The 26108-nt window shown below is 39.1% G+C and overlaps 2 protein-coding genes and 2 long non-coding RNA genes across 5 annotated transcripts in view; 1 reads left to right on the forward strand and 3 right to left on the reverse strand.

Moving 5' to 3' along the window:
• The window catches only part of phf2 (PHD finger protein 2), a 33670-nt gene extending 17467 nt beyond the window's left edge, over window positions 1-16203 (reverse strand). The window contains exons 1-7 of one of the 2 annotated variants that reach the window (XM_046381695.1): window positions 15384-16203; window positions 3772-3857; window positions 3431-3545; window positions 2875-3035; window positions 1372-1513; window positions 1074-1260; window positions 737-899 (exon numbers count right to left, since the gene is read on the reverse strand). In XM_046381695.1, the coding sequence (XP_046237651.1) occupies window positions 737-899; window positions 1074-1260; window positions 1372-1513; window positions 2875-3035; window positions 3431-3545; window positions 3772-3857; window positions 15384-15481 (952 nt within the window). In that variant the 5' untranslated portion in view covers window positions 15482-16203. The remainder of the gene's footprint in view (window positions 1-736; window positions 900-1073; window positions 1261-1371; window positions 1514-2874; window positions 3036-3430; window positions 3546-3771; window positions 3858-15383) is intronic. The other variant, XM_046381697.1, reaches the window with a different exon arrangement.
• Window positions 14428-17757, forward strand: LOC124055157. Its single transcript, XR_006842581.1, has 2 exons — window positions 14428-15444; window positions 17030-17757. It is a non-coding gene; the product is annotated as an uncharacterized LOC124055157 (long non-coding RNA).
• A 2345-nt stretch (window positions 17758-20102) lies between these two features.
• On the reverse strand, window positions 20103-20724 carry LOC124057199. The gene is made up of 3 exons (XR_006843076.1): window positions 20668-20724; window positions 20412-20569; window positions 20103-20240 (listed from the first exon to the last, which is right to left on the reverse strand). It is a non-coding gene; the product is annotated as an uncharacterized LOC124057199 (long non-coding RNA).
• A 150-nt stretch (window positions 20725-20874) lies between these two features.
• On the reverse strand, window positions 20875-24825 carry LOC124057118. Its single transcript, XM_046385253.1, has 11 exons — window positions 24682-24825; window positions 24454-24512; window positions 24192-24339; window positions 24003-24079; window positions 23360-23518; window positions 22540-22833; window positions 22182-22313; window positions 21919-22042; window positions 21647-21798; window positions 21406-21505; window positions 20875-21269 (listed from the first exon to the last, which is right to left on the reverse strand). Exons 1-11 carry the CDS (start codon window positions 24709-24711, stop codon window positions 21189-21191), a joined length of 1356 nt encoding a protein of 451 aa, XP_046241209.1. The 5' UTR covers window positions 24712-24825; the 3' UTR covers window positions 20875-21188.
• Between the last annotated feature and the right edge of the window lie 1283 nt (window positions 24826-26108).

Here is a 26108-nt window from a genome sequence, read left to right on the forward strand (position 1 = left end):
TACTTTAATTTGCCACATATTTAATCTATTGGCAAGACTTCACTATGTTGTTATTTTATCCATAAATATTTTTTAATTCCTTTCCCAGAAAAATGTAAATAGGCTATAAAATTACATATAATGTGTCATTTTATCCATACTTCAAACCCCTAATGAAAAGTTTTAGAAATCTAAAAAGAAAAATGTATTTAAATCATGCATGTTATTTATTTTCATTATCGGAGAAGGAAAATTAAAATATAGCATCTATGAAAATTTGTTGTCATTAAACTAGTAAAGTATCTCTTGATTTCTCTTGAATATAGCAGATTTAAAGTAAAAAAAAATACACACAAATACACTTTTTATTTCAGTTAATTGATTAGTTTCTAAAAGGTCAGCGTATAGTGAAAAAAATGATTTAGATAAATTTAATTTAAGATTACAGTGACACAAAGAAGATGCTGAGACCTGAGTATGTTTAGCATATTTACGAAATATTGCTTCAATAACTAATCAATTATCAAAATTGAGAAACAAGCCAATTCTTTCAGTTCTTTCTTTGAAACAAACTGGAACTGTTATCTCCATCGTTTCAAACGTATGTGTTGTCCCTGGAAGTTCCATCAGAGTTTGAAATAGTTTTGTAGCTCCAAACAATGCGTGGCCTGCGTTTGTTATAACGGACACAGCTATAAGTCCGACACGGAAGAAACAAAGTGCTGTAATATCACAAATAAAGCAGTGCAGCTCTGACCTGATGGGATGAACAGAGTCTGGCCTTGCTTCAGGGTGCATTTGTAACACTTGTCCACCTGGTCGGCGAAGAACATTTCGCTGTGATTGGATGATGATCTCCAGCGCTCATACAGAGACAGGTTGGCTGAGGTGGGCTTGATGAGGAAGAAGATCTTTTCTCCCTGCAAACACAATCGCATTTTCTTCCATTATCATCACATGAGAGATGAAGTTTCATGTATTCCATATTTCCTGTTATGGCCCAATTCAGACTCTAAGAAGATCACTGCTGTAGACAGTGATGTATGGGAGGAGGATGGCTCTCATTGTGTCACATGATTCTGCGTATGACAGACCTTAAGGACGTGGTACCAGACGGAGGCGCCAGCGCACTCAATGTGGAAGTCCGTATAGCTGTCTTTGACACAGATGAGACAGTATTTTGTGACTTTTGGCTTTCCAAGGAGAGCGTCATCAGGCCAGTAGTTTTCAACCCAAGACAACCGCCGCACAATCTGTGGGCTCTCCACAATACTGTTCATCCTGCCCCACAGAAACACACACAGAAATGAGTTTTCCACACTGGCATCTTTATCTCAAATCTCACTTTCTTTTGACACTGCACCATCAGTTACAGCGGGTGTGTGTGTGTACCTAGCGTCAGAGAACTCCAGGTTGATGACATTTAACACTTTCTTTCTGTTTGTGCTGTAGTAATAATCGACAAACTCTTTGAGCTTCATCTTGCTGTCAGTCTGTTTGGTGACGTCAACCACATCCACGCTGACATCAGGACCTAAAACAATAACAGAGGACACAGAAGACACGGTGAAACAAGCTGAAGAAAAACTAACGGCCGACAAGCTAAACATTTTCTTCAAACAGAAAACTGGTTTACAAAATATGTCTGGAGCAGTGTACTGCTGATGCGCTCATCACTGAGCACCAGTGCATGGAACTGATGCACCCCCTGCTGAAAAGAAAAGAGCATGTTTTTAATCTTGTGATTCTTTAAAGAGGGGAACTGAAATACGTGGCATTTCACTGAAACACATCTATCAGTTACAGTGTCAATTATTGTTCTGGCCATTATTTTGAATAAGGATACCCAGCATATCTTTGATCCGCTCTGTAAATAAAGATACTCTCTCATATTTATACTAACAGTAGTAAAGTAGCATTAGAAGTACTAGATGTGTATTTATAGTTGTACTGGAGTAGGAGCAAAGTAGTAAAAGGTACTGTAGTAATACATGTGCACCACTATTTCTGCTCATGACACTGTGAGCAGCTGCAGCAGTGACAGCAGTAGTTGTAGTAGTGGTAGGGTTGGAATTACGTGGGGATTGTGTGTGTGAGTGTGAGTGTGTGTGTGTGTGTGTGTGTGTGTGTGTGTGTGCACATGTGACCTGTGCTGGCATTGTTGGCCTAGCATACTTTCTCGTGATTTTTACAAGAAAGTATGTTTCAGTTTTATTTAAGTTGTAAGCACTCTGAATACAAGTAGTAATTAATTATCACAATTCAATTAACTGAATCGGTACGACAGTAGATTAGTTTTATCACTAGTGCAGTAATATAAATGGTGATCACAGCAGTAATGGTTCCGGTAAGACTAACAGCAGTAATTGTAGTACTAGTTATAGCAGTACCAGTAGTTGCAATTGCACTAGTCACAGTAGTGGTAAGAGTAGTAAGAGTAGTGGGTATAGCAGACGGTGCTGCACAGTTAATTGCATATACATACATATAAATAATAACAGAATTATAATAGTAATACTAGTTGTAATTTAGTAGCAATTAAAGTAGCAGTGGTAGAATGAGGAACAGTCATTATAACAACATTGGTAGAATTGTTATTTGTTCCATAAGTAGTATCAATACTATTTGTAAAAGTGACAGCATTAGTTGAAGAAGTAGCAGTGGTACAACAGCAATAGTATCAGCAGCAGTTGTGATGTTGGAGCAGTAATATAGCATTCTTCAGGCTGGATCAATGCAATACTCACTACAGACTACAGCAGTAATACTTGCTATAGTGGGAGTAGTAGAGGCTGTGCAGCAGTTACAGGAGTAGTTATAGTAACAATAGCAGTATGAAAAATGGTATCAGTAATAGATGTAATAGCATCAGTAGTGATGTCAGCATGTCCTCACCGACATAGTTCTCCACATCACTGATGTAGAAGGTGGGGGCGGGCATGGACATGCCCAGGCCTTCCTTCTTCTGAGCCAGGATTGGCTCGTTGAAGCCGTTCTCCTCCAGGTAATCCATGGTCAGCTGACTGCCGCTTAGCTTCACCACCACATCGTCAGCACTGAAAGCCACACACAACCAGAGTGAGCACTGTGTGAAATGTGTGCTGTAGTATTTTCAAAGCCTTCAAGAGATTGAACGAGATCTGATAACTAAGCCTGTAACATTGAAATCTGTCTTGAAAAGTAATAAAATAGTGCCCCCTGGTGGGATTATTGATAAGGTGAGGGATAACATTGACAGTAGGATAATATTTAAAAGCCATACACATCTTATCAATATGAGGAATACTTTAATTTCATTCTCACTGAATTCATCCAACAGGATTTCAATTAGAAAATACTGAGACTGACTGTTTCAAATGTTAAGAGAGTTTAAATGACAATACTTTCTCTCGTATTATTACCCCATTTGTGGCATTCACAGTTGTACAGTGTGTGTCTAAAATGTTTTTACCTTGGAAACGTCCTACTGCGAAGCTCCTTTATGAAAACCTGACTGCCGTTCTGGACAGCTTTGATATCTGTGCTTTGCCCCGTGTCATGTTTGCTCCAGTTCTTTTTCTTTTTCACTGAAGACAGAAACAGAAAAACATCAAAAACCAACATCAAGAATAAAGTACCACACTGCAGGAATTGATTTATTGTCAAATTCAATTCAAGTTTGATCTGTTTTGAGAATTTTTATATTGTGTGACTGAAAGCTGAGAGGAAGAAAAATTATCACATCACTCAGGCAGGCGTACACCTGCAGGTACACCTTTTCTTTGTTAAGAGAAATAAACGGGTCCAACTTACATGTGGATTTGCCGTGGGTTTTCTCACAGTTTGGACAGTGATAAATGTCAATATCTGGAGCGTCATCTTCATCCACCCCAACACAGCTGAAACAACACAAGGAACACTTGCTGAGACTTTTTTTCTAAAGCGTATAAAAGTTTGTTAGGCTTTTCAGTGTGTTTCTCCTTCCCTGCAGTAGAAAAACTTGATTAAGTTTCCTAATTAGTCAAGATGACATCATGTATGTTTTCCTGTTGGTCAAAGTTAAAAGGTTCTCCTTGCAATGGCAGCAGAGCTGTAGATCAGGATTATTTTCATGATCCAGTCATCTGAGAATTATGCTTTTGATCAATCATTTGTTAAATGTAATGTCAGAAAATAGCTAAAAACTTCAATTTATTGATTGTTTCAGTTGTAAAGTGTCTGACAAGATAACAAATTTTACCAAATTACCAAAGAACTGTCAAAAATAATCTTGTGTCACTCTCTTTATGTTTATCAAAAACATAAAATAGAATAAATGGTTTTTGTACTGTGTTGACATGGAATAATAAACATATTTCAAATCTAAGTCATAGCCTTGAGCAACTTCGTAATTTGCTGTAAAACAAAACATGACTCATGAAAAAAAACAAAAAAAAAACAAAACATTGGACCAGTCCTTTAAAATAATTTATGGTCCACAAGTATGAAGATAGATAGTACAGTGCAGGACAAAGGGACAGGACAGTTGAGGACAGCAACTGACAGTAGGTTATAAATACCCCTGTGATCATATATGCATAGACATCATATATTTTAACACTGTGGTTTATAGCGTGGCAGCTGTGAAAGGAAGTGCTGCTTGAATTAGGACGAGGCAGTCTGCTTCCATTTGTACCTTTCATGTAGCAATCCTTCCTGCATTTGACAGTTTACACTTTTGCAGTGAAACTTATGAAAAGTTTTACCACTATCTACTCCTCATAAAACTTTGTTATTCAAATGTAATCATCAATGCGCAAGTCTCTAAAGTAAAAATGAAAACTGCGTGAGATATAGACTCGACGCTAGGAGGTCCTACAGCGAAGAGAAAGTATTGACCACAATGTAACATAAATGCAGTGCTTCAGGTAAAGTCAGAACAACACACAGCCCTGCTTCCAAAAAAGCTGCCATTCACAAAAAGAAAAAACTGTGTTTACTGACAACAGTTTTACAAAGTGGTCCTAATCCCATGTACTACTGTCCTTTATAGGTTGAGGTTCAAAGTGTTGAACCTCAGCCCGTCCTTGTCTGTGATCTGAGCCTTTGGAGGATGCCTCTTTCATACCCAGTCATGATGCTATCACCTGTTACCAACGAGCCTGTTTACCTGTGGAACGTTCCACACAGGTGTTTACTGAGCAGCACACAACTTTCCCATCCTTTTGTTGCTCCTGTCCCAATGTGTTTGAAATGTGCTGCTGCCAATCAAATTTAGAATACCCATGTATTTACAAAAACTGATTACTTAGCAAAGTAAAACATTAAACACATTGTCTTGTGCTGTTATGTCAAAAAGGATAAGCAAATGATCACATTCTGTTTTATTTATGTCTTACACAGTATCCTGACTTCAGAGGCTTCAGCAGTGATGGACAAAATGACTATAACATTGTAGATAAGAGTTAAAAACACCAGCAGTGAGAGCCCAGCTCTTCCCACTGTCTCACACGACTGCTCTCACAGTCTTTTTGCACAAGCAAATTCCTCCCATTTGGAGCCGCTGCTCCCAAACTTAAATGAACTGGGAGTTTCCCAGAATGTTTCCCTCCCCACCCGCCCCCCTTGTGAACTCCACAGCTTTACTACCCCGCCTACTCGCTTGCACCGCAGGCAAATACAAGAGTGGGTATGTGTGTGGACATAATGAAAATGTCTGGAGACACCATAGGCTTGGAGGAAAAACTAAGATAAACACATTTTTAGGCACTTTCTCTGACAGCTTTCTGTGGTATCAAAGAATTTGTTACTAACTTACTAAGTATGACAGTGTGGTTGCTTCAGTTTCTGGTAGCAGAACTTTTCAGATCAGATGCATTAAACTGAGAAACCATTTAATTTTAAAGTACATGTACTTGGTTGAAACATGTTTTACCAACTTATGAGAATGGTTGGGGTAAATTTTGTTTTACAGTAACATTGAGAAGTATAGAAACATCTCACCTTGCCTTCAGTAAAGCTGTGGCAGGGCTCCAGACCAGTATCTGACTGAGACTAAACGCACGTCACAGAATCAGGTTACCGCAACTTTAGCTTCTCTATTTTGTTGCTGTGTTGGGTTAAGAATTGATTACATGAATACAGGAGTTATTTTTAAACCTGGAACAGGTCTGAAACACAACTGAGTTCTTTGATCACTTTATGAGCTGCAGTACAGCACTGTCCTTGAGCACTTCTGAAACTAACTTCAACCTTTTACCTTCCTCTGTGCAAGGGAAATGACGATGACTCTACAGAGACTAATAAAATACCATACAATAAGTTTGTGTACTTTCGTGTTTTAAGTGGCAATTAGGGCTGGATAGCTTTTAAAAATCACAGCATCAGTAAAAATAGGCCAACACTCGTAGTAACCGGCTGAGCAAAATCATATGAAAAAATCATCAAAAAAAAAAAAATTGAATGCAGGTATTAAGATACATGTCAAATACATGTCACTGTTGCAAAACAATCAACTTTTAAAAGACGTTAAAACGTAATTTGTTTGAATTTATTCAAGCACATCCACACATGCTGAATGATCTGGCGTTCTGCCTTGCTTCTGATGGTTCACTTTAGTGATCAAGCTAACATAACTGCACATGGCATCATTTAAAGTAAAACAGTTATCGTCAGGCATAATCTCAAGTCATCTCCTAAAATAGCTTAGCATCATAACAACAGCTATGTTGTCAAACTAGAAAGCAAGCTGAAAATTTGAGGGCGAGTAAACAGAGCAACTTCCACATCTGTCTTTCAACTGTCGGAGAGCCTCACCAATGTAAACACAACTGTGTTTCTCAGCCAGCTATTCTTCTTCTTCATCACATTAAGAGGGCAAGGCCTGTGTACCAACACTGGATATTTGCTTAGCGATTTGCTTGCTGTACTCAGTACAGACGGCCAGTGGACCACGAGGACATATTGGTTTAATCTGACAAAATGTGTGTTGGAATGGCTGACCCCACCTTCACTGATACCATCAGTGACATACGCATAAGGAAAGAAGGGCAGAAAGTGCCATTTAAAGACATGATACGTTCTGGAGCCTGATCCATACCAAGCAATAAGATTCAGGATATTTCTGCTGCTGTCACTTTGATCTTCATCACTCTTATAAAAAGCCTGCGTCTCACAACTAAGACCTCAAACTTTAACCAAGCGCAAAACGAAGCTACTGGACTAGTCCTTTAACAGATTTACTCATCTGCTTCCTTACAGGTCACATTACATTATAAAGTGTAAGTCTGATCATAACACACTTTAGGAGGTGACTGCAACAAATGGATCATAAATGAATGAATGAATGAATAATAAAAACAGTCATTAAAGCAGAAGGCCGACAGACAATAGTTTTTTTATTTTAGATAGTTAAATGTTAATTTAGTAGTAGCAGAGTAGAACAGACTGAAACCGTATTTAAGGTTTCCGAATATTTTACATAAGGGTGCTATGATTTTATATTATCATTGTATTGTATTTTATTGTATTGTATTTTATATTATCATTGTATCAATTGTATGAAATGTTCTTAAAATGGCAATACTTTGATTTATTCCAATTATTTCTAGGACAATATATTGTCCAATAAAATGTATTTATTGTGATCAAATGCTTTTCTTTCTCTGTCCATCATTGCTGACTGAATCACAGATGGCACATCATTTAGACAATATTACACAATTGAGCATCTCACTTCTTGCTTTAGATTTAAGTATTTAAGAAACAAACAGGTTGTTGCTGGGAGGGGAAACCATGTCTTGACCAGGTAAGGAGAGAATGATACCTGAGAGAAGTAATAACAGAAAGTGTGTTGGACTTGGGAGATGTGCATCATTCAAAAGTTACAACCACATATCTGTGAATAACACTGCAATACTGTAATAACACTGACACAAAGACAAACAATGACTTATACATTACACATACAGTTAAGGTCAAAATTATAAAATCAAACAAAACCCTTAACTTTTCTATGGAAATGACCATAGCCAAAAGTGTTTATATTTTATTTGATTCCAAAAGAGCAAAGACAACATCTCCACTGTGCTTGATTAAAACAGTTCACTGATGTACTGAATGAAAAAAGAAAATGCAAAAACTTCAAGGCCAAAATTATAAGCCCTCTGACAATTAACAGTCAATAGCGTAACCTTTCTGAATCACAACTGACAATAACCTCCTATGGTAGCCCTTAACTAGGCTGGCACGTCTCTTGAGGAATCTTAGCCTATTCTTCCATGGTAAATTGTTCCAGCTGCTCCAAATTGCATGGTTTTTGTGCATTGACATTAACTTTGAGTGTTCGCCACAGATTCCCGGTAGGATTGAGATCTGAGCTCTGAGAGGGCTACTCCAGGAGCTTGATTTTGGTGTCTTTCAATAAGTTTTGGACCAACTTGGATGTGTGCTTGGAGTCACTGTCTTGCTGGAAGACCCAGTAGTGACCTAAAGCTAGACTGGCATCAGATTTCTTTACATTATCCCTGAAACATTTAAACATAATCTTCTTTCTTCATTGTTCCATGCACCTGAACAAGGTTCCCTGTACCTGAAGCAGCAAAAGAGCCCCACAGCATTATGCTCCCACCACGTTTGACTGTGGGAACTGCATATAACAATGTGACTGTACCTCAAACAGCCATATGTCATAAGCACAGTTAGCACAATTGAGCCTGGCTCACTAGTACTGGTGCTGGCTCAGGCACTTATGTCAGTCACATAAGCCTCCAGTTGTACCCTTGGCAGTATTCAACCAGAGTCAAGTAATGTGGCAATTAGCACAGGGCTGTTACGTCGCCTACACAATCCAGAAGATGGCGGTAATGCACCCAGAAGCAATTAGCCAGCTATCATTAAACAAAAAACAAGAAGAAGCATTATGGTAGGAGAAACGATGGAAGTCTACTGTCAAACTGGTCATCCCAGTTTCCCAGAGCCCAAAGTGTTTAAACTGTTTCCTTTGTCCAACCTACAGACCAAATCCCAAAGACTCTTCATTTATCACATCATCACATGTGATTTATCAGCAAATCTATGCAACATAAAGACATGCTCTATATGACAATATCTTTTCACCCTGACACTAAGCATACCACTAAGCACATAAGTATTATTAAGCATTATAGCAGTGTCATTTTATAAATTTAGTATAAATGGGGAAATTATTGAAACATAAAGACAACATGGCTTGACACCATTGGGCTGTGTTGATTAATACTTTTTGAAACAGTAGCTGAAAAACAGCCAGAAGCAAAACACTGTGATGTCAGTGAGGTGAAAGCCCAAAGGTAATCCACTGACAGTCAGGCTTTGACTTAAAGTCAAGTCAAGACAGATTCATAAGTGCTTTGGACAAACAGGAATCACAGACAGGATAAGTGCATTGAGTATTTTGTTTTTTCTTGCTAGTATGTCATTATGTGTAATATGTATATGAAAACTCTCCTTATTACACATAGTTGTGTTAACATTTTTTGTGTTTTTGCGTTGTGACAAATGTTCCTTTACACATACTGTGTCTATGTAAATATGTATCTGTCCACAATGTATTCCATCTGGTATGAATTTTTTTTTGTAGAGGGAAAGATCTGCCTAAGGCAAGGACAAAATGAAGCCTGTAGTGGTATGTAACACGAAAATGGTTGATACAATCAAACAAGTTAATAAGATACAATTAACATCTCCATTTATGGGAATTTTCATATTTTCAAAAACCGGTGGAAATATATTTTGCATACTTGCATTTTCTTGAAGCATTCTTGTGCGTCTTTTCCAATGAAAATCTAGGTGCTATAAAAATCAACCCTAAAATAAAAGGCATGTTTTGTGGGATGGATGAGGCACTGTCCCTAGCATTTTTCAGTTTTCTTTTAGTTTTCTCTTAAATATTAAATGGCATATGAAAAGCAACAAAAAGCTCTGCAAAATAGAAGTACCATTTAACAAAAAAGCTAGTGGAGCAAGTCAAGTCTGACTAAACCTGCTGGGCTTCATGAAAAGACTCCTGTGATTTACATTATGCTGATACTAGGGCTCTGTATTACCATAGATCAATTTGGAAGAAACATCTTTTTAATTTTCAAAATGTGTTAGGCCAGACTGTTACCTAACCAAAACTGCATTGACCTGCGTTGTCCTTGAGATGGACTGACTGGTTCATTGTCTGGTCATGCAAGTAAATAGAGAGAAGGTGCAAAATTGCTGTTTTGCAGGTCCTGTGTAGTTAGTGGTTAATGTTGGTTAAAGGTTTCAACTCTGCTTGTTCTTCTTACATTCACTCACTCTGATGAGCTCTTCCATTCTGTGTTATCAGAGCTGCAATAACTGCATAATGTCCTGCCACTGTACTCACAGCAATTCTGTTGCTTTCACCAGTGAACCACCTGAAAGCTTTTATTGTGAAGCAGCTGCAGGAAGTGTTGACATAGACTTAATATGCTTAATATTCTTTTTCAACAGAAGATACTAGATCTGTGAATGAGACATTCCCACTGTCTCATCTACAGATTAGATACTGTATGCCTGTTACAGGTGTTAGAACTCAACTTCATAAAGTAAAACTATCCATATTCTCAGACAAATAAGTATCATGTATATGCAAATTTAAGTCCAGCACAATTTTAAAAAAAAAAGCCCTTTTGACACATAGGTTTTGCAGTATTTCTGCCATGAAGACCCATCATTATGCCGGCTTTGCTTTGTCACACTGAACCAAACAACGTCAGCATAATGCTGCCCCAGTGTGTGTCTTTAGATAGCATGTTGGCGTTCTGAAAGGAAAAGACATGATGTGTAACACAGCAGCATTTGTCCCATGCTGCTGGCTGACCCTTTCTTACACAAATATCATATTGTCTCTGATACCACCTTCTACTTCTACTACCATTCCATATGTCTAGATGTAGTAACAGCACAGCATTTTAAGAGGCAATGCAAAAGTGGCTAAAGTTAAACAGAGATTAATTTGTTAGTCTTAAAAAAATACTACAACAGGTTCTACACACAACATTCACTGCCACCAGATTTCGTACTAGAGCACCAACATGTCAGACCAAAACAAATAGGCATGTCAGCAATACCACCCCCTAACAAGAAGCAACTATTATATCTCTTCTCAAAGCCAACAGAGTCAAATGACAGAAACTAATTTTACCTCGCAGATCATCCTAAACACCCTTCATTAAAACTGTCAGTTCCAACAATCACTAACTTTCCCTTCAGCTTGGTAAGGAGTTATTTCTACTGAGAGAGCATAAAGCTCTTATCAGCTTCCCCTTATCCTGCTAAAGCTAGCTACCTACAACATTAAGTAAAAAATGCTTTAAACAGTTAAAGCTTGATGGTTTCAACTGAACGTGAGCGCCTTCACTTTACTCCCATGACAGTCGCTACTCATGCGCAGACAGTTGTCCAGAGCCAGAACTTTTGGAGGAACAACCACAGAGTCACACCAAATTCTCCTCTGATCTCGAGCCAGTGACCATCAGGAGGAGAGCTAAGGAGTTTATTATTTCAACTTGTGTTAAATAGTGGATTTATTTTTACTCTCGCTTTTCAAGCTTTGACAGCAAACTGTGGAGGTGCAGTCCATGCTGAAAAGGAGAAAAAGACAGGCTCAAGGGAAATAATAGAACGAACTGCTGTCTCCGGTAAGCGCTGAGTGGAATCAGAGGCTGAACTGAATGGTAACAGACACACACACATGTGCGCGCACACACACACTCCATCACAATCAGTCTGTGCCTGCCATTGCTCGCAGGCACTCTGGATGTTTGGGGTGAACAAATAGCAAAGATGACACAGTCTAACTTGCCACAGTCAAACTTGCACGTTCAAGGCAAAAATTTATTTAACTTTACATCTGAAGATGCAATTAGTCTCTTTATAAATGAAGGGGTGGCCAACAGTTTAACAGGGAGGGACTCGGATGTGTGCCCGAACCGGCTACCAAAACAAAGAACGGAGCAGCTCAGATTACAAAACACACTGAAAGAGTGTAACTCCATTCTCTGTGCAGGATGTCATTATCCCACCATATCTTTACATAGCAAAAACTTGTTTACTGTTATATTTCAATGAATCGCTGTGCAATAATCAACCACCTCCCAGCGCAATACAGTAATTTTTCTACTGCTAATAATGAAATACTGTAAATATTGTGCGTGTTTTTGTATAGTTTCTTTTTTTTTAAAAAAAAAAAGTGTAAATATCCCTGTATTTTTTACTTTGTATATCTTTACTCAACCTATCTGCACCTTTATTTTGCTATCCTTGTGCTGCTGTGACAATGAGAATTTCCCCACCGTGGGACTAATAAAGGCCTATCTTATCTCATCTGTATGGGCTGTTGTTTCATTACTTGGTAAAAGGGCCTATGTAAGATGTACACTCATATATTCATAAGAGGTTAAAGAGAAAATTTGGACATTAATAAAACATTTCAAAGTAATCAGTGAAAGTATACTATTTCTGAATACATAAAAGTACTCACCAAGTATTTAATGTACTTTGAGACACTTGAGTATGTTTAGCTTTACCGAATGAGCAGAAGAATCTGTTTCTAACAATAAGCAACAGCAACTTGCTGTAAGGCAAATAAGTAAGATGAAGTGGAAAGTTAGTGGTAAGACCTGCTTTCACTCCTGGGACTTGTTATCTCCTTGACAAAACTACAGCCATTTAAAGAAAGACAGAGTCATTTAAATCGGACTGGTGGTCTGTGAAAAAGGATTTTCTATGTAAGACATACTCATGTCAAGTAATTAAAAAGTAATTTCTTGCAATTAATTTGTCAAATTCTAGAAAGCTACCAGACAATTATTAGGGATGTCCCTAACAACTAATTTCCCTGATATTTAAGTACAAAGGTGACACCTACTGGATCAATGCGGTGTCCTACATACACTTAGCTCTAGAAATGGCTGTTTGATGTTAGACTTTCTGCAGTGGTTAGCTTAGTCAATAACTTCAACTGGTTTGCATGCTTAAACATGCAAACAAATAACCAAGCCCAGTTGCGTTCGACTGAATTTCCTTGAGATAACCATGACCTGGATGAATGAGAATATTCACAGGCTTATGCTTAAACAGTTGCTTGGCGCATTTGTAAAAAGAGCTGATGAGATTGAAGAGCCATTTAACTCAAAATAATGAGCTAAAAGGTGCTAAAAAGCTGCATGGAGCTGCAGAGGTGGGCAATAACCCTTTTCCTTGTGGATTTGTCAAATAAGTGACCTCACTGACTTTCCACACATTGATTTATTACAATGTTTAGAAAAACCCAACAACAACAACAACTGCTAACACGCGTTCAGACATGCAACAATTCCAGTCTATCATATCATCTATCATATGTGCACTTTGGAGAAAATCAGATAAAACAGATAACAAGACACTACGGTTTGGGGAGCAGTTAGCATTTGAACTACTTCCTGATCAACAACAAACAGCTGGGCACAACAATAACCGCAACAATTAATGTAACAATAACCACTTGTGAGATGCTGCTTGCAGAACTGGGAGCAGCATCTCACAAGCCCTCTCCTGAACAATGCTGTGAGTCAAACTGATGAAAACAAGATGGGTCTTTGACATTTTAGAAGTAGTAATAAAGTGTCATTTATCAGTTTTGATGGATCTGAAAAAGCACTTAAGCCAGTGTTAAAAAAAAAAAAAGTTCAATTAAACACACCTCAGACCAGTGCCAGGACACAAAGAGAAACTGACGAGAATCTTCTTACCTGATCTTCCTATTAGACTTTTACATGATCCTGGTAATGAATTAACATATCTCCTTCATGCTCACTGCTGCATACCTGTGCTGTTCGCTCTCTTATTACATACCATTACAGTTGTCATATTTACACACCACACAAAATATAGTACATTTTCTAGTTTGACAGCATAAATTACCAAATTATCACCTCCTCCTGCCACACGGATGTGTACATGTCAGATGAGTGTACAATAAAGTGTGACCTATTCCACCTGCAAGGCGTACTATGTCTCCAGCTCATCAATACTATGGTTTGATTTAAATAACCTTACTTATCCCTTAAGTGAGGTAAATATTTTAATATTATAGGCAGTGTTGTATGGGAAATCCATTGCAACACACCTTTTTGTAAGGAAAATACAGTTTCTTGTTATTTAATGGCAATGTTCACACATCGTCCTAATGGGCATTTGAGACATAGTAAGCAGCTTCAGGCTGATCTAAGCTGTGCAAATATGATCACATTTCAGGTATAGATTTACTGCTTTTCTGGGGGAAAAAACATGGTCTTTCGTTATAGGCTACTGGTTGTTTGGGTTATGCTGGTGTGTGGCGGGAGGTCATGGCTTATCCCCAGAATTGAACTCATCTCTGTATAATGTGATAACGCGACACGCAGCACAGGCTACCAGGGGGGAGCATTAAAGGGTTAACGTTCAGGCGCGTAAATAGTGTTCATTGCTCTCTGAAGGGCTTGTTCACCAAACGAAACACGATTAACAAATGATCTAGTCACAAAAAGACATCCGGAGTGCAGCCGAACAGCGTGAATCATGCAAAAACAAAGACGAGTACAGGAACAGACTCGTGTAACAACAACAAGAACAACAGGAGGGAAATATAACATGATGATAACAGGGATTTGGTCGAGATCATCACAGCTTATGTACCGGCGGGGAAAGTGATGAGCGGCAGTGGACGATATGTCTCCGTTTAATTGCAGTGAGACAAAATAGCAATTAGCTGCGGCTCAAAGTACTGACAAACCCTCTTGATGAATGTTGAAAATGTCATTCTATTCCCCCACTAAAGCTTTAGGGCATCCAACACGGGCTATTGTCAGCCATAGCTCTTGCCTGGCAGGAAGGCTGAACGGGGCTGAGCTCAGATTCGGGTCGTGATTTTCAACAGTGTTCTGTAAAAGCAGTCGGCGAAAGCTAACAAATGTTTCTAGTGTAACGTTTACTGACATTATATGCGAAATACGAGCCTGAGAGCGGCTACGAAGAGCGGCGAGAGGGGAGAAATGAGCAGCCAGTCTGCCGAGGCTTCCCCCGCTGCTCTGCCGCCCGCTCATTACAACGGGAATGGGTTAGTTTGGGGCTATGCGGGGATGTTAAATACCCATTAAGTCCATTTAATAGACGAAGCCCACACCGAAATCGCTAACCCTGACAACCGTAACTTTTTAAAAGGAGAATATGTTTAGTGTTATTCGCGAAAAAATGTCACAACCCTGTTCGGCTATATTTAACTCCGCCTTCTTCTTCTCCAAGCGGCCTCTCTTCAGATGTAGACGGGCGACTGAGAGCCACAAAGCTGTCAAACGCACCGAGATCTCGCCATTTTTGTTTGTTTTCCACGAATGCAAACCGCCACAAAAACACCACGGTAAACAATCTGGCCTTACCTGCCGTGGAACCAGTCCTTGCAAGCATCGCACTCGATCATAAACTGGGTCACGTCGTAAGGTAATCTGCAGATGCAATATACTGGTACAGTCGCCATGTTCAATTCACAACTACGTCGGGATAGACTGGGGGGGCTGCAGGAGGAACAACGTCCTGCAAACAATATGATCCAATATGATCTTCCCCAGAAAAAAAAGCCAGGGGCAGACCCGCCGGACACATGAACCGAAACTCACATCTCCATCACACCACGGCCGTGTGGTGGAAACGATGGAGGATCCTTGTAGCAGGCTTTCCTCAAATGCATTATTATTATTTCTCGGCCTATGTGCATGCCCCCTGGTGACTGTACGGCACCGAGGCGGTCATATTAGGAGCCAGAAGAAAATGTAGCCTCGATGTCGTTGCGAAATAAATAAATAAATAAATATACCAAATAAATAAATAAATAAATGTGAAAGTTACGTCAGGGAGCTGGATGGGGTATGATGAGCACTGTTCTCTGAAGAGTAAGCCATCCTGTAAATGTTTGATAAATATGCATCGGCCAAAATTATGTTACTTATTCGTTAGTGTAATTATGGTGTAAAAATGGGTATTTCTGATGTTGCCAGTGAACATCGTCATCATGGAGCACTCCTTCCTCCCTCTTCCTAAATGACTAATTATAGCCCACCACAGTGAGAAATAACTACTGGACTTCATATTAAAACTTACTTTGGCAGACGAAGGTGACGTGCTGGGAGAGGATACAGGCGTATTGTGATTACTGTGTGATTATTAAGACTTTATTATTTGAACTCCTTCAGGTTTTCTCCCAGACCTCATTAGAGCATATTGTGTAATCGTGGTATTGGCTACGTTTTAACAAATTTATTTTCATTATTTATTTGGCGTTGAGTTTGAGTTGTTGCCTTGTGTGTGTGTGTTTATATATATACATATATATATATATGGAGAGAGAGAGAGAGCAAGAGAGCACCATGATTTCTTCGTTCTCTGTCTGCTTGCTCGGTTTTTAGGAAATAAACCATGAAAAATACAAAATTTATTATTTTTTTTTTTTGGCAACATGCCACTACACAAACAAACCAAGTATAATGTGTGAATGAGTAAGTTATTTCCCAAAATGTTGCATTATTCATTTTCTTACATTTTTTTAATTTAGGGTTTCTGTGTCCTTAATAGCTCTCAGCATATATTAAATATGTTATTAACAGTTCTTAAAATCAATTTTTAGAATTATTAGTTTAGAATTATGAATTTATTTATTTTGCACAAAAATTGTTTTGATCGTGCTGTGATAAAACTACAAAATGAAAAAGCAAACTAACCAAGAAGTTATCAGGGCTCCCTGATGGCACTGCATTCCAAAAATGCATATCTTCTCTTATCACTTTTATTATGTAATGCAGCTGTTCTTATAAAGTATGTAGGCCTACTGTTGCACGCAGTATACGTACCGTTCGGACATACTACTTGGTCCTAATATTTTGACTTGACCTTTGACCTTCTTGTGCATCCATCTGTCGCAGTCATTTGAGTCCATATGTAAATGTATTAGTTAAGTACTTAAGTGCCAAAAATTTGCGGTATTGATTTGAATGTGCTCATGTGTGTGTGAATGTGTCATTTGTCATTGCAGTGCAACAGTCAGTGAGCTGTCATCTGTCGGTGTGCTCTCGGAGGCTCAGTCCATGTGACATGACTTCCACTGCACAAAGGATTGGCAGAAAAGCATGCGGATTTACATAATGCAAAATATGGCTGTATGTAGTAGGACATACTGGTATGTTTGGCTTACTGCATTTGACACACTGTGTATTGGGACATAGTAAATCCTTTTCTGGGATATGTAATAGTATAAAATGGATATTCTAACAGTCATGTGCAATGTGGTTTGTGGTCTAATGTGGTATCTCCCTTCATAAATCGTTCTCAAGTTAAAGCTGTTACCGTTAATGTTACTTTCATCTAAAATGGGTGTAAATGACCCCAGGCGGAAATTGACGTTTGTATTGTTATTTTGTTGTTTCCTGTTAAAATGGAGGTTTATTTTGAAAGGGAGCCTGTATGCCTTTAGCAAAATGGTAACAAGCAGTAAGAAGGAAAAACGGTGCAAGTCAAGAAAAGCCACGAAAAAGAGACTAAAAATGTTGTATGTTCATTGCACTCATTTGTGTCCAACTGTGTTTATAGATTATATTAACTTTTACTCCTAACAGAAATGTATTAAACTAATGTGTGTTTTGCTAAGGAAGGTAATGCATTATTTTATTTTATTTTAGTTTATTGCTTTCTGTTTGTACTTGGTTTATGAACGGCCCCAGAAATAAATAATAAAAGGCCATTTAGGCCATCAGTACAGACCAACTCTTTGTGAGTCGAAGCTGGAATGAGTGCTTTGATTTAGCCGACTGGAATCTTTGAGTTTGATCCTTTCGTCTGATTCGTTGATACCATTTGTATACACCCAGAGCTGTACAGCGTGACAGATTCGTATTTGAGGATACCATTTTATCTTTCACATTTGTATGCCTACCTTCTCACAAGTCAAGTTGCAGTTTACATCCATGTCTGTCCAGACTCATGTAATATACTGTATCTAGTGCGACACAAGTCACCTGAAACTCAGTATCATCAAACCAGTGAGCCTTGAAGTGCTTTAAATATGGATGTTGTTGCAAAGAAGCTACAAATTCTAAAATGTGACTGCTTCACATATAAGTTCAACCTGACAGTACAGAAGACCAGCACAGTTTCAAGGTGGACACCCGAGATTGGTGTCACCAATTCAGTCTGTGACCAAATGTGAAATATGATCACAATCAGCCCTTCTGTTTCTGAGTTATGCTGTTGTATAATGGACAGAAAACATTATGATGTCACAGTGAAGTTGACCCTTGACCTTTTTTATATAAAATGTTATCTTCATCATTATCACTTATCATTTTATCCTATTAGACATTTGTGTGAAATCTTGTCACAATTATGGCCCAAAACATGTTTTGAGAGGTCATGTTTTGTCAGTGACCTTTGACCAAATTCTGATCAGTTCATCTGTAAGTGGATATTCATGCCAGAAACATTCATGCCAATGAACGTGACATCTTAGGAACATGACAGATGTATGTACAGTACATACGGCAGACGGCTCTCCGAGACCATAATGTCTCTTTGGCTGGGACGGAGGCATAATTAGCCCTGCAGACTGGGTGGGCATTGTAGTCTTTGGTTATTCCCCAGTTCAGTTATTGATGCAGATCGGGGTTTGTTTTAAAACATTAAAAACAAAAATATGGAGGATGACAAGCGTCACAGAAATAGTTATAAAGGATTTTGTTAATTAACAACTAGTTGAACAATAAAAAGGGGCACTTTTATTTTCTTTCATAAATCAGTTTGTTAATCTATAAATAAATAGACCAAATTACAAATAAATTCCTATTTTATTAGACAATAAAAGAATATTTAAAAACTATTTACAGATGAAATATAAATACAAATAAAACATACATACATACAATACATACAATATAAAACTGTAAATAATGGTAACCTGAGCGTAGCAGAAAATGTGTGGCATAAATAAAAATAACATACAAAACAATCTTGAAAATTCATAATTCCAGAAGTCGGCATCAGCAGGGTAAGTTTAGGAGCCAGCCAGAAAAAGGCGTCCACCCGCTGACACAGTCAGTGCCGTTTTAAAGGACATGCCATTAGTCCCTCCTCCAATCAGCAGTCACTTCCTGCAGCTCAGAAACAAGTCAAGAGAAACACAAGAAACACAGAAAAGACAGCACCACCTTCAGGCAGGGAGGAGAAGGAGAATTACTTACAGAACTGTTTCTTACAAATTATGACCCAGAGTCTTAACGATAATTTTTTTTTGTCTCTTCTCAGTTTAACAAACTTTCTTTTGTGTTGCCAGAGTAACGAGGGCTTGCTGACTGCTTAGCTTGTGAGATGATTGACCAGACCTTAATTTACTGCTGCTCGTGTTTCTGTAGTGTTTTAATACATTATTCCATCTGGAAGATACATTTTGGTCACAGAAATGAAATCCATTATGAGTTTGTGTCGCATTAATTCAATTCAGGTTATTTATATAGCACCAATTCACAACAAAAGTTATTTCATGACACTTTCCAATTAGAGCAGGTCGAGACCAAACACTTTAATTAAATTTTGTAATACAGAGAACCCAACATTCCCCCTTGAGCAAGCACTTGGCGACAGCATCAAGGAAAAACTTCCTTTTAGAAGGTAGAAACCTCAAAGCAGACCCTGACTCTAGATGGGCAGCCATCTGCCCGTGTGTGCTTTTTAAGGAGAGGTTTGACTACAGATACTTTTAAAGGGGGATATATAGTCTGTTATTAGGGAAAGATTGATCATGTCTAATAGGTGCAAAGTAAAGGTAAAACTTTTTTGAACAGTAAAACTTCTTTTTCTTCTTCTTCTATTAGAGACATTACGTTATCAGAAGTTTAAGAACGATCATATGTATGTATACTCATTTTTACTGGAATTTGGGTCACTTCAGTAAAAATCAATACACATTTTGAAATGTAGATTAAAAGTTTTCATCACATTTTTATTTTCAAATTTTATTCTTCCAAATATACATGTTTTTGATCATGGGAGAAACTGGAGCACCCAGAGAAAAGCCATGTAAGCATTTGGAGAACATCTCCATACAGAAAGCCCTTGTCCCAGCCCGGACATTGACAGGCTGAGGTGACAGTGATCACCACTGAGCCACAGTGCAAAAACCAGGCAGGAGTTGCTGCTGGAGTTGTGCTACTTTCTGTGCAGCAGGTCTGCCCCCAAACGATGAGCCTCATCTATTGCTGAAAAGGTAAATGACACACGTGAGTACAATATTAGACTTTTTATAATGCTATATTATTGAACTCCTCTGTGGGAAAGAGCATGTGTGGTGCATCTATGTGTGTCTTCAAAAAGAATGATGTTTTTTTTTTGTTTGTTTTATTCATACACAGACTGAGCTTTTCTCTTACATCTTTCTCGTAAAAGAGCAGGCATGCCGTTTGCTGCCGCCGGTGACAGACGGATTTGCCAGTGGTCTCTGTAACGTGCTGGTCGTCGTATGTGAGCCAGTGGTCTGTCTTGTCGAACAGGCCTTGCACGCGGTGAACACCGTCGCAGATGTAATGGCCTGAGAGGAGAGATGGAGAAATAGCAAAACTTTTGAAGAGGCATACGACTTTCAAATCTTGAATCTTGGCTCATTTTCAAACACAACCAAACTCTTACCGAAGTCAGCCGTGGGACCCAAATGGCTGATGATGCTCACCAGAGAGTAGCGAGTCTAGAAAAGAACACAGTTAGGCAGACATATTTATAGACTGTGGGCACTGTATATTCAGCAGAGAGACTTCTGTATCTGTCTTTCTTAAAATTCATTAACGTAGATTAGTATCTACGAAATAATTCTAGACTCTAGAATCCAATCTGGTTTACTTGTACTGTAAAAGTTGCCTTTTATTTATTGAACACCATCTTTACCTGTAATTTCCCAGTTATGGAACTAATAAAAGATTAAGATATCGTACCTGTTCGGTGACACTGGACTCAGGATTCACCACCAGCTCCCTTGATAAAACGACAGGACTGTTCTCCTTCTCCAGGGTGAAGTACTGGGTGAATCTGAACCTTTTCAACTGGAGGATCAAAACACTGTTGACAGAAAACAGACAGAGGAAGGAGAGGCTCAGATCACAGGTTCACACAGGAAGACAGACAGGAAGGAGGGAAACTTTAGCCCAACACCTGACTCACTTTGGCAGGGTCAAGAACGAATACTTGTGCGATGAGTCCTCGCCACCACACTCACACCGACACACCAGCTGATTCTCCTGCACCGGGAACAAGATGGATGATATCCAAATCATTTTCACAAACATATTTATACACACTCACAATATTTGGTGAAGTGTAAGGATGTGTGATGTTGTGAGGGAAATCACACTAAATTCTGAGTGTGCCACTTACTGTCAGGTACTCCTGCAGAAACTGGCTCACAGAGCCTCCAGGAACCAGGTCAAGGGAGAGGTTCAAATAATCCTCCACCCTCGTGGATTGCACACCACACCTGCAAAATGAAGGGGCAAATCAAAACACGATTATAGATTTTCTAACAACACATCCTGACTGAGAGGTGTTACTTTACAGTCATATGAGTCGCATGAGGAACCTTTACAACATTAGTATCAAAATGTCTATGTATTCATACCCCTTGCAGGTCCTGGTGTCCAACATCTGGAAGGTGATGTGAGCATTAACAGGGCAGATGTAACTGATGCCCATGTCGACCGCTGCTGCCAACAGATCGTCAGAAAGAGTCCTCAGCTTGGTCAAGACACAACTGAGGAACTCATGGGCGTCCTGCACGCATACACACAACATATAGAACAAAATTTCAGAAACTTTGAAATTTGCTAAAACCATTTAAGTAAAGATCAGTGTGATACCCTGCTGTGTATTATTAATAAAAAGCATGCTAACTTTCTGATCGTCATCCTCGAATTCGGAGTTAAACTCAGCTACAGTCATTTTAAAGGCTGCCAGGACACCTTTTTTCTCTGCATTGTTGTCAGTGAAGCGGCAGACTCCGACCTCCACAAATTGTCTGGAAAGAGCAAAAGCAAAGAGAAAAGGATGGAAGACGAGAAAGATATGTATATTTTTATTTATGTTCCTTCGCGTTGACCTACAAATTTATCAGAATAACCAGTGTGTGTGTGTGTGTGTGTGTAGAGTTGCTGTACCTGATGAACTGCGATTCAGGGTGAGAACTCCACACCATCTGCTGGTTGTGGACCTCCTGAATGAAACCAGTCAGGGTCAGGAGGCCCTGCAGGGTGGAGTTCATGTAACAAGTCTGCGCCAGGTTGGGTAACCTTAAACACAACAAGAGAGAGTACAGAATGGAGCTTGCTTTCTTCACCACATGCGTGTTTCTGCTGTTTTCAGAGGTGAACATTTATCATCACCATTATTATTACTTCTACTACTAATAATAACAACAACAACAATAATAACTAAACCTGAAATAACTTTCTAAACATAAGTATAAAAACAGGATATGAACATTAAGTCCACAAATGAGTCTATGTAGGTGTTTACCCAAGGCAGACTAGCTCCTCTCTGGAAACGCTTCTTGCGCTTGCTGAGGTAAGCGGCTGTGAGGGATGTTCATATATTTCTGCCTTGACACTCCCACCGTGACCAGGTGGGACGGAGCAAAGCCTGAACTCAGGTCCATCAGTGAGGAGGTTGATGCAGTGAGGAGGTTGAACACGACGGTGTTCTGTTGGAGAAGACGACAGGTGTGTGTCTTCTGCCACGTCTGCGTTCTGTGTGTCAGGGGTGGGTGTCTCCAGGACACCAGCTTCAGCACCCTCAGACTCCTGGACGACGCTGGTGAGGAGAACAGAGATGGTTATTCACAGGGCTGAGCGGGTACACCATTATCTGTGTGGGAATCTGTTCAGTCATCTAAGTTATCTGTATCTGTGGTTGGACTTCGAATGGGCAGAGCTTAAACAGGAAGTGAGTGGTGCTTAAACCTGAATTGATCACGATTAACTGGTGGTTGTTAATTTAAACAACCTTCTTGTGGGCTGACAAGAAGTTGCTGTGATTGTTGTTTGTTAAAAAACAATTTACAAAAAAACTTCAGATCAATGTTTTGATTACAAGATCCATCCATCCATTTTCTATACCACCTATCCATCACAGCTGTGTGGCAGGGGTGGGTGGCTGTGGACGAGAGTCAGCTGGGTTGACATACAAAGACAGACAACCACTCGCCACTCATGTAAGAATAAAACAGTGACAGGGAACATTTTGCTGTATAAACTAATTTTTTTTCAGTTAAGGATCTGAACAGACAGGAACAGCAGTAGAGTGTGTTCAATTAAGAGACAGTCAAAGAATTTCATACCTTTTTTCAGTGGCAGAAGGTGGCAGGGTTGTGTCTGCTGCAACATCTTCACGCACCAGTTGCAGCTCGGATGCAGCTGAGACTGGAGTGTCAGGGGAGGGTGATTCCTCCTGAGATTCGCCGCATTCACCCACCTTGGATTCCTGAATGATACTGACACTGGAAGTAAAGGAGAACAGAGATGGTTAGTTACGCGTCACATCAAGAGTCACAACTTTAACATGCTACAACTATAAATATATTGTTTTTAAAAATGTTTCTAACTCGAAATCCACCCAGCAACTCCAACAACAGTAACGGTGGCGAACAAAATCGTTGAGATCGCTTTCACAGTAATTACCTGAATGATTGAAACACTGACAGCCAATCAAAATCTATCCCTGTGATGCTTATAATATTGTTTTCTGACTGCAGCCAACCTCTTTTATGTAAGTTAAAGACTTTTTGCACGGTGTGCCTTCATCAGTCAGGATGCAGCGCATGCTGGGTGCCAGAACAATAGTGTTCATCGTTGTGGAGGCTCACATTGTTATCATTATTGTTATCATTATAGTTCTGAGTTGGGACAGCCCTTAACACTAATGTAATTGGGCTCAATGTTCACTCAACCAAAGCAGGAACAGACAGTCAAAGAACTTCATACCTTTGTTCTGTGTCAGAAGATGGCAGATTTGTGTCTTCTGACACATCCGCTTTCACAGGAATCTGCTGTTTGGTTTTCTGTTGGGTACAAAAACACAGACCCAGTTGAACACAATTGAGACAGTCACAAATTACTGTACCATGTTTGTAAGTGGCTATAACTTGCAATACCCAGCTCTGATAAACATACCTTCTTAAAAGAGAAGAACCTGCACCACCAGGAAATCTTCTTAACTTTTCCCTTTTGAGCGTCAGCTGTGGCTGTAACTGTGGTGGCAGTGTTTGTCGGAGGGTCAGGGACCACTGTTCCCTGTTTTGGGTCTTCCTCAACTTTGACACTGGTAATGAAGAGAAAATAAAGGAGATTATTTAACTGTTTGCAAGTTGTCACAGTCCCTTAGGTGTCAATCAAGAGACCATGAAGAGGAAATCGTTAGGAGGTATTATCTTACCTCCTCCGTGGGCTGAAGCACCTTGTGTCTCCAACTTCCACACCAGTTTGACATTTTTTCTGTGTAAAACATATAAACCCGTATGCGACTAAATATGGCAGACACATAATTTGCTGTTTCACAGAAGAATAGCAACATAAAAACATGAGGATTATCAAAATTCGATGCCAATGTTCTCAATGCACAAAGTCAAACTAACAGTTTAGGAAACAAGATCAGGTATCATACCTTTTTTTTTCTGCAAGGCACACAAAACATCTTTGCAGCAATTAATAATAATTTGCTCAAAAATCAGTAAATTCTAGACGAGAGCTTCTCTATCCAGCTGTGTGCAACGAAGACGACTTTGCAAGTGTGAAAATGTGCAGCAAAATCTGTTTAGAATGTTGTTTAGAATGTGAACTTTACTGACACAATATGGAATGGAATCTTAAAGGTTCTTTCTGTCTTTGGTTCTTACAATTAAAGATTTTACCAAATAAGGTAAAAAAAGATATAATATTTAAGGAAATTACTGTCAACTATCATCATATATGATAATATCATAGCAGAAGAACCAGTGTTGTGTGTAGACCTACTGTGAAATCCTAAAAGCAGCCGCAGCGTCCCAAGAAGGAAGGGTGGTCTCACTCCATCTGAAGTTAAAGGAGCGTGTTTCAATGAACCTAACACTTCATTGCTTGGATATTTCACATCCCATTTCAGCCCACTGAATCCTCATATCTTATGGGAAAAGCTTACTATAGAAATGATGAAATAGTGACATCTATTAGCTGACACCTTGACCTGTTTGAAAGCATACTTTTAGTTTTATCACCAGTCACATATCCACCTTTTAAACAACAGACCTTCCTTACAGCAGACATTTTAACCACACGTACGACAGGTTGTGATGCCTGAGTAACCACGGGTTCTCATGGATTTAAATGAGTAAACTCCACTAGTCTACAAAGTGCTAATGTAACGTGAAGGTGAAATCACTAAGAATGTGTGATCCCACACAACAGAGAGCTGTTGCGTTGTTCCATAACGGACTACCCCTATACTCAAAGAATCTACAGTCACAATAGTAACCACATCTTTTCAATTAATGTCATAATCAAAATTTAGTTCATTGACTGCTTTCACTTCTTGTTTATGTTCTTTAATACTCATTTCACAGGGCAGAAATACTGCTGCTCTACGAACTTTAGTCACTTGGGGGCAGTGTCCAATTCTATCTATCTATCTATCTATCTATCTATCTATCTATCTATCTATCTATCTATCTATCTATCTATTCACATGTCTGCTGCAGTTTTAGGTATAACTTTAAGGTATAGTGAGGAGAATACTTCTGCGTGTGTTATCAACATTCCTTCACCGACGACCACAAATATATGTTGTGACATAAATAAATTGCCTACTGAGTTGGTCTAATCTGCCTGATTCAATGCTGTGAGAGCTAACAATGTCTGTGTTCTCTCTTCTTCACACACTCAGGATTTGTGTTGGACCAATCGAATCATCGCCTTAATGTTTTTCTCATCACAGCTATTCATTCACACAGAAGGCCACATTCAAGTACCATCAAGCCCTAAGGCTGTTTCAGGGCCCTCCCACCCTCAAGCACCTTCATGGTTCAGCAATTGCACAAACATCAGCCCTGCTTGATT

This window comes from Scatophagus argus, chromosome 3 (genome assembly GCF_020382885.2).
Source record: "Scatophagus argus isolate fScaArg1 chromosome 3, fScaArg1.pri, whole genome shotgun sequence".
NCBI lineage: Eukaryota > Metazoa > Chordata > Actinopteri > Scatophagidae > Scatophagus > Scatophagus argus.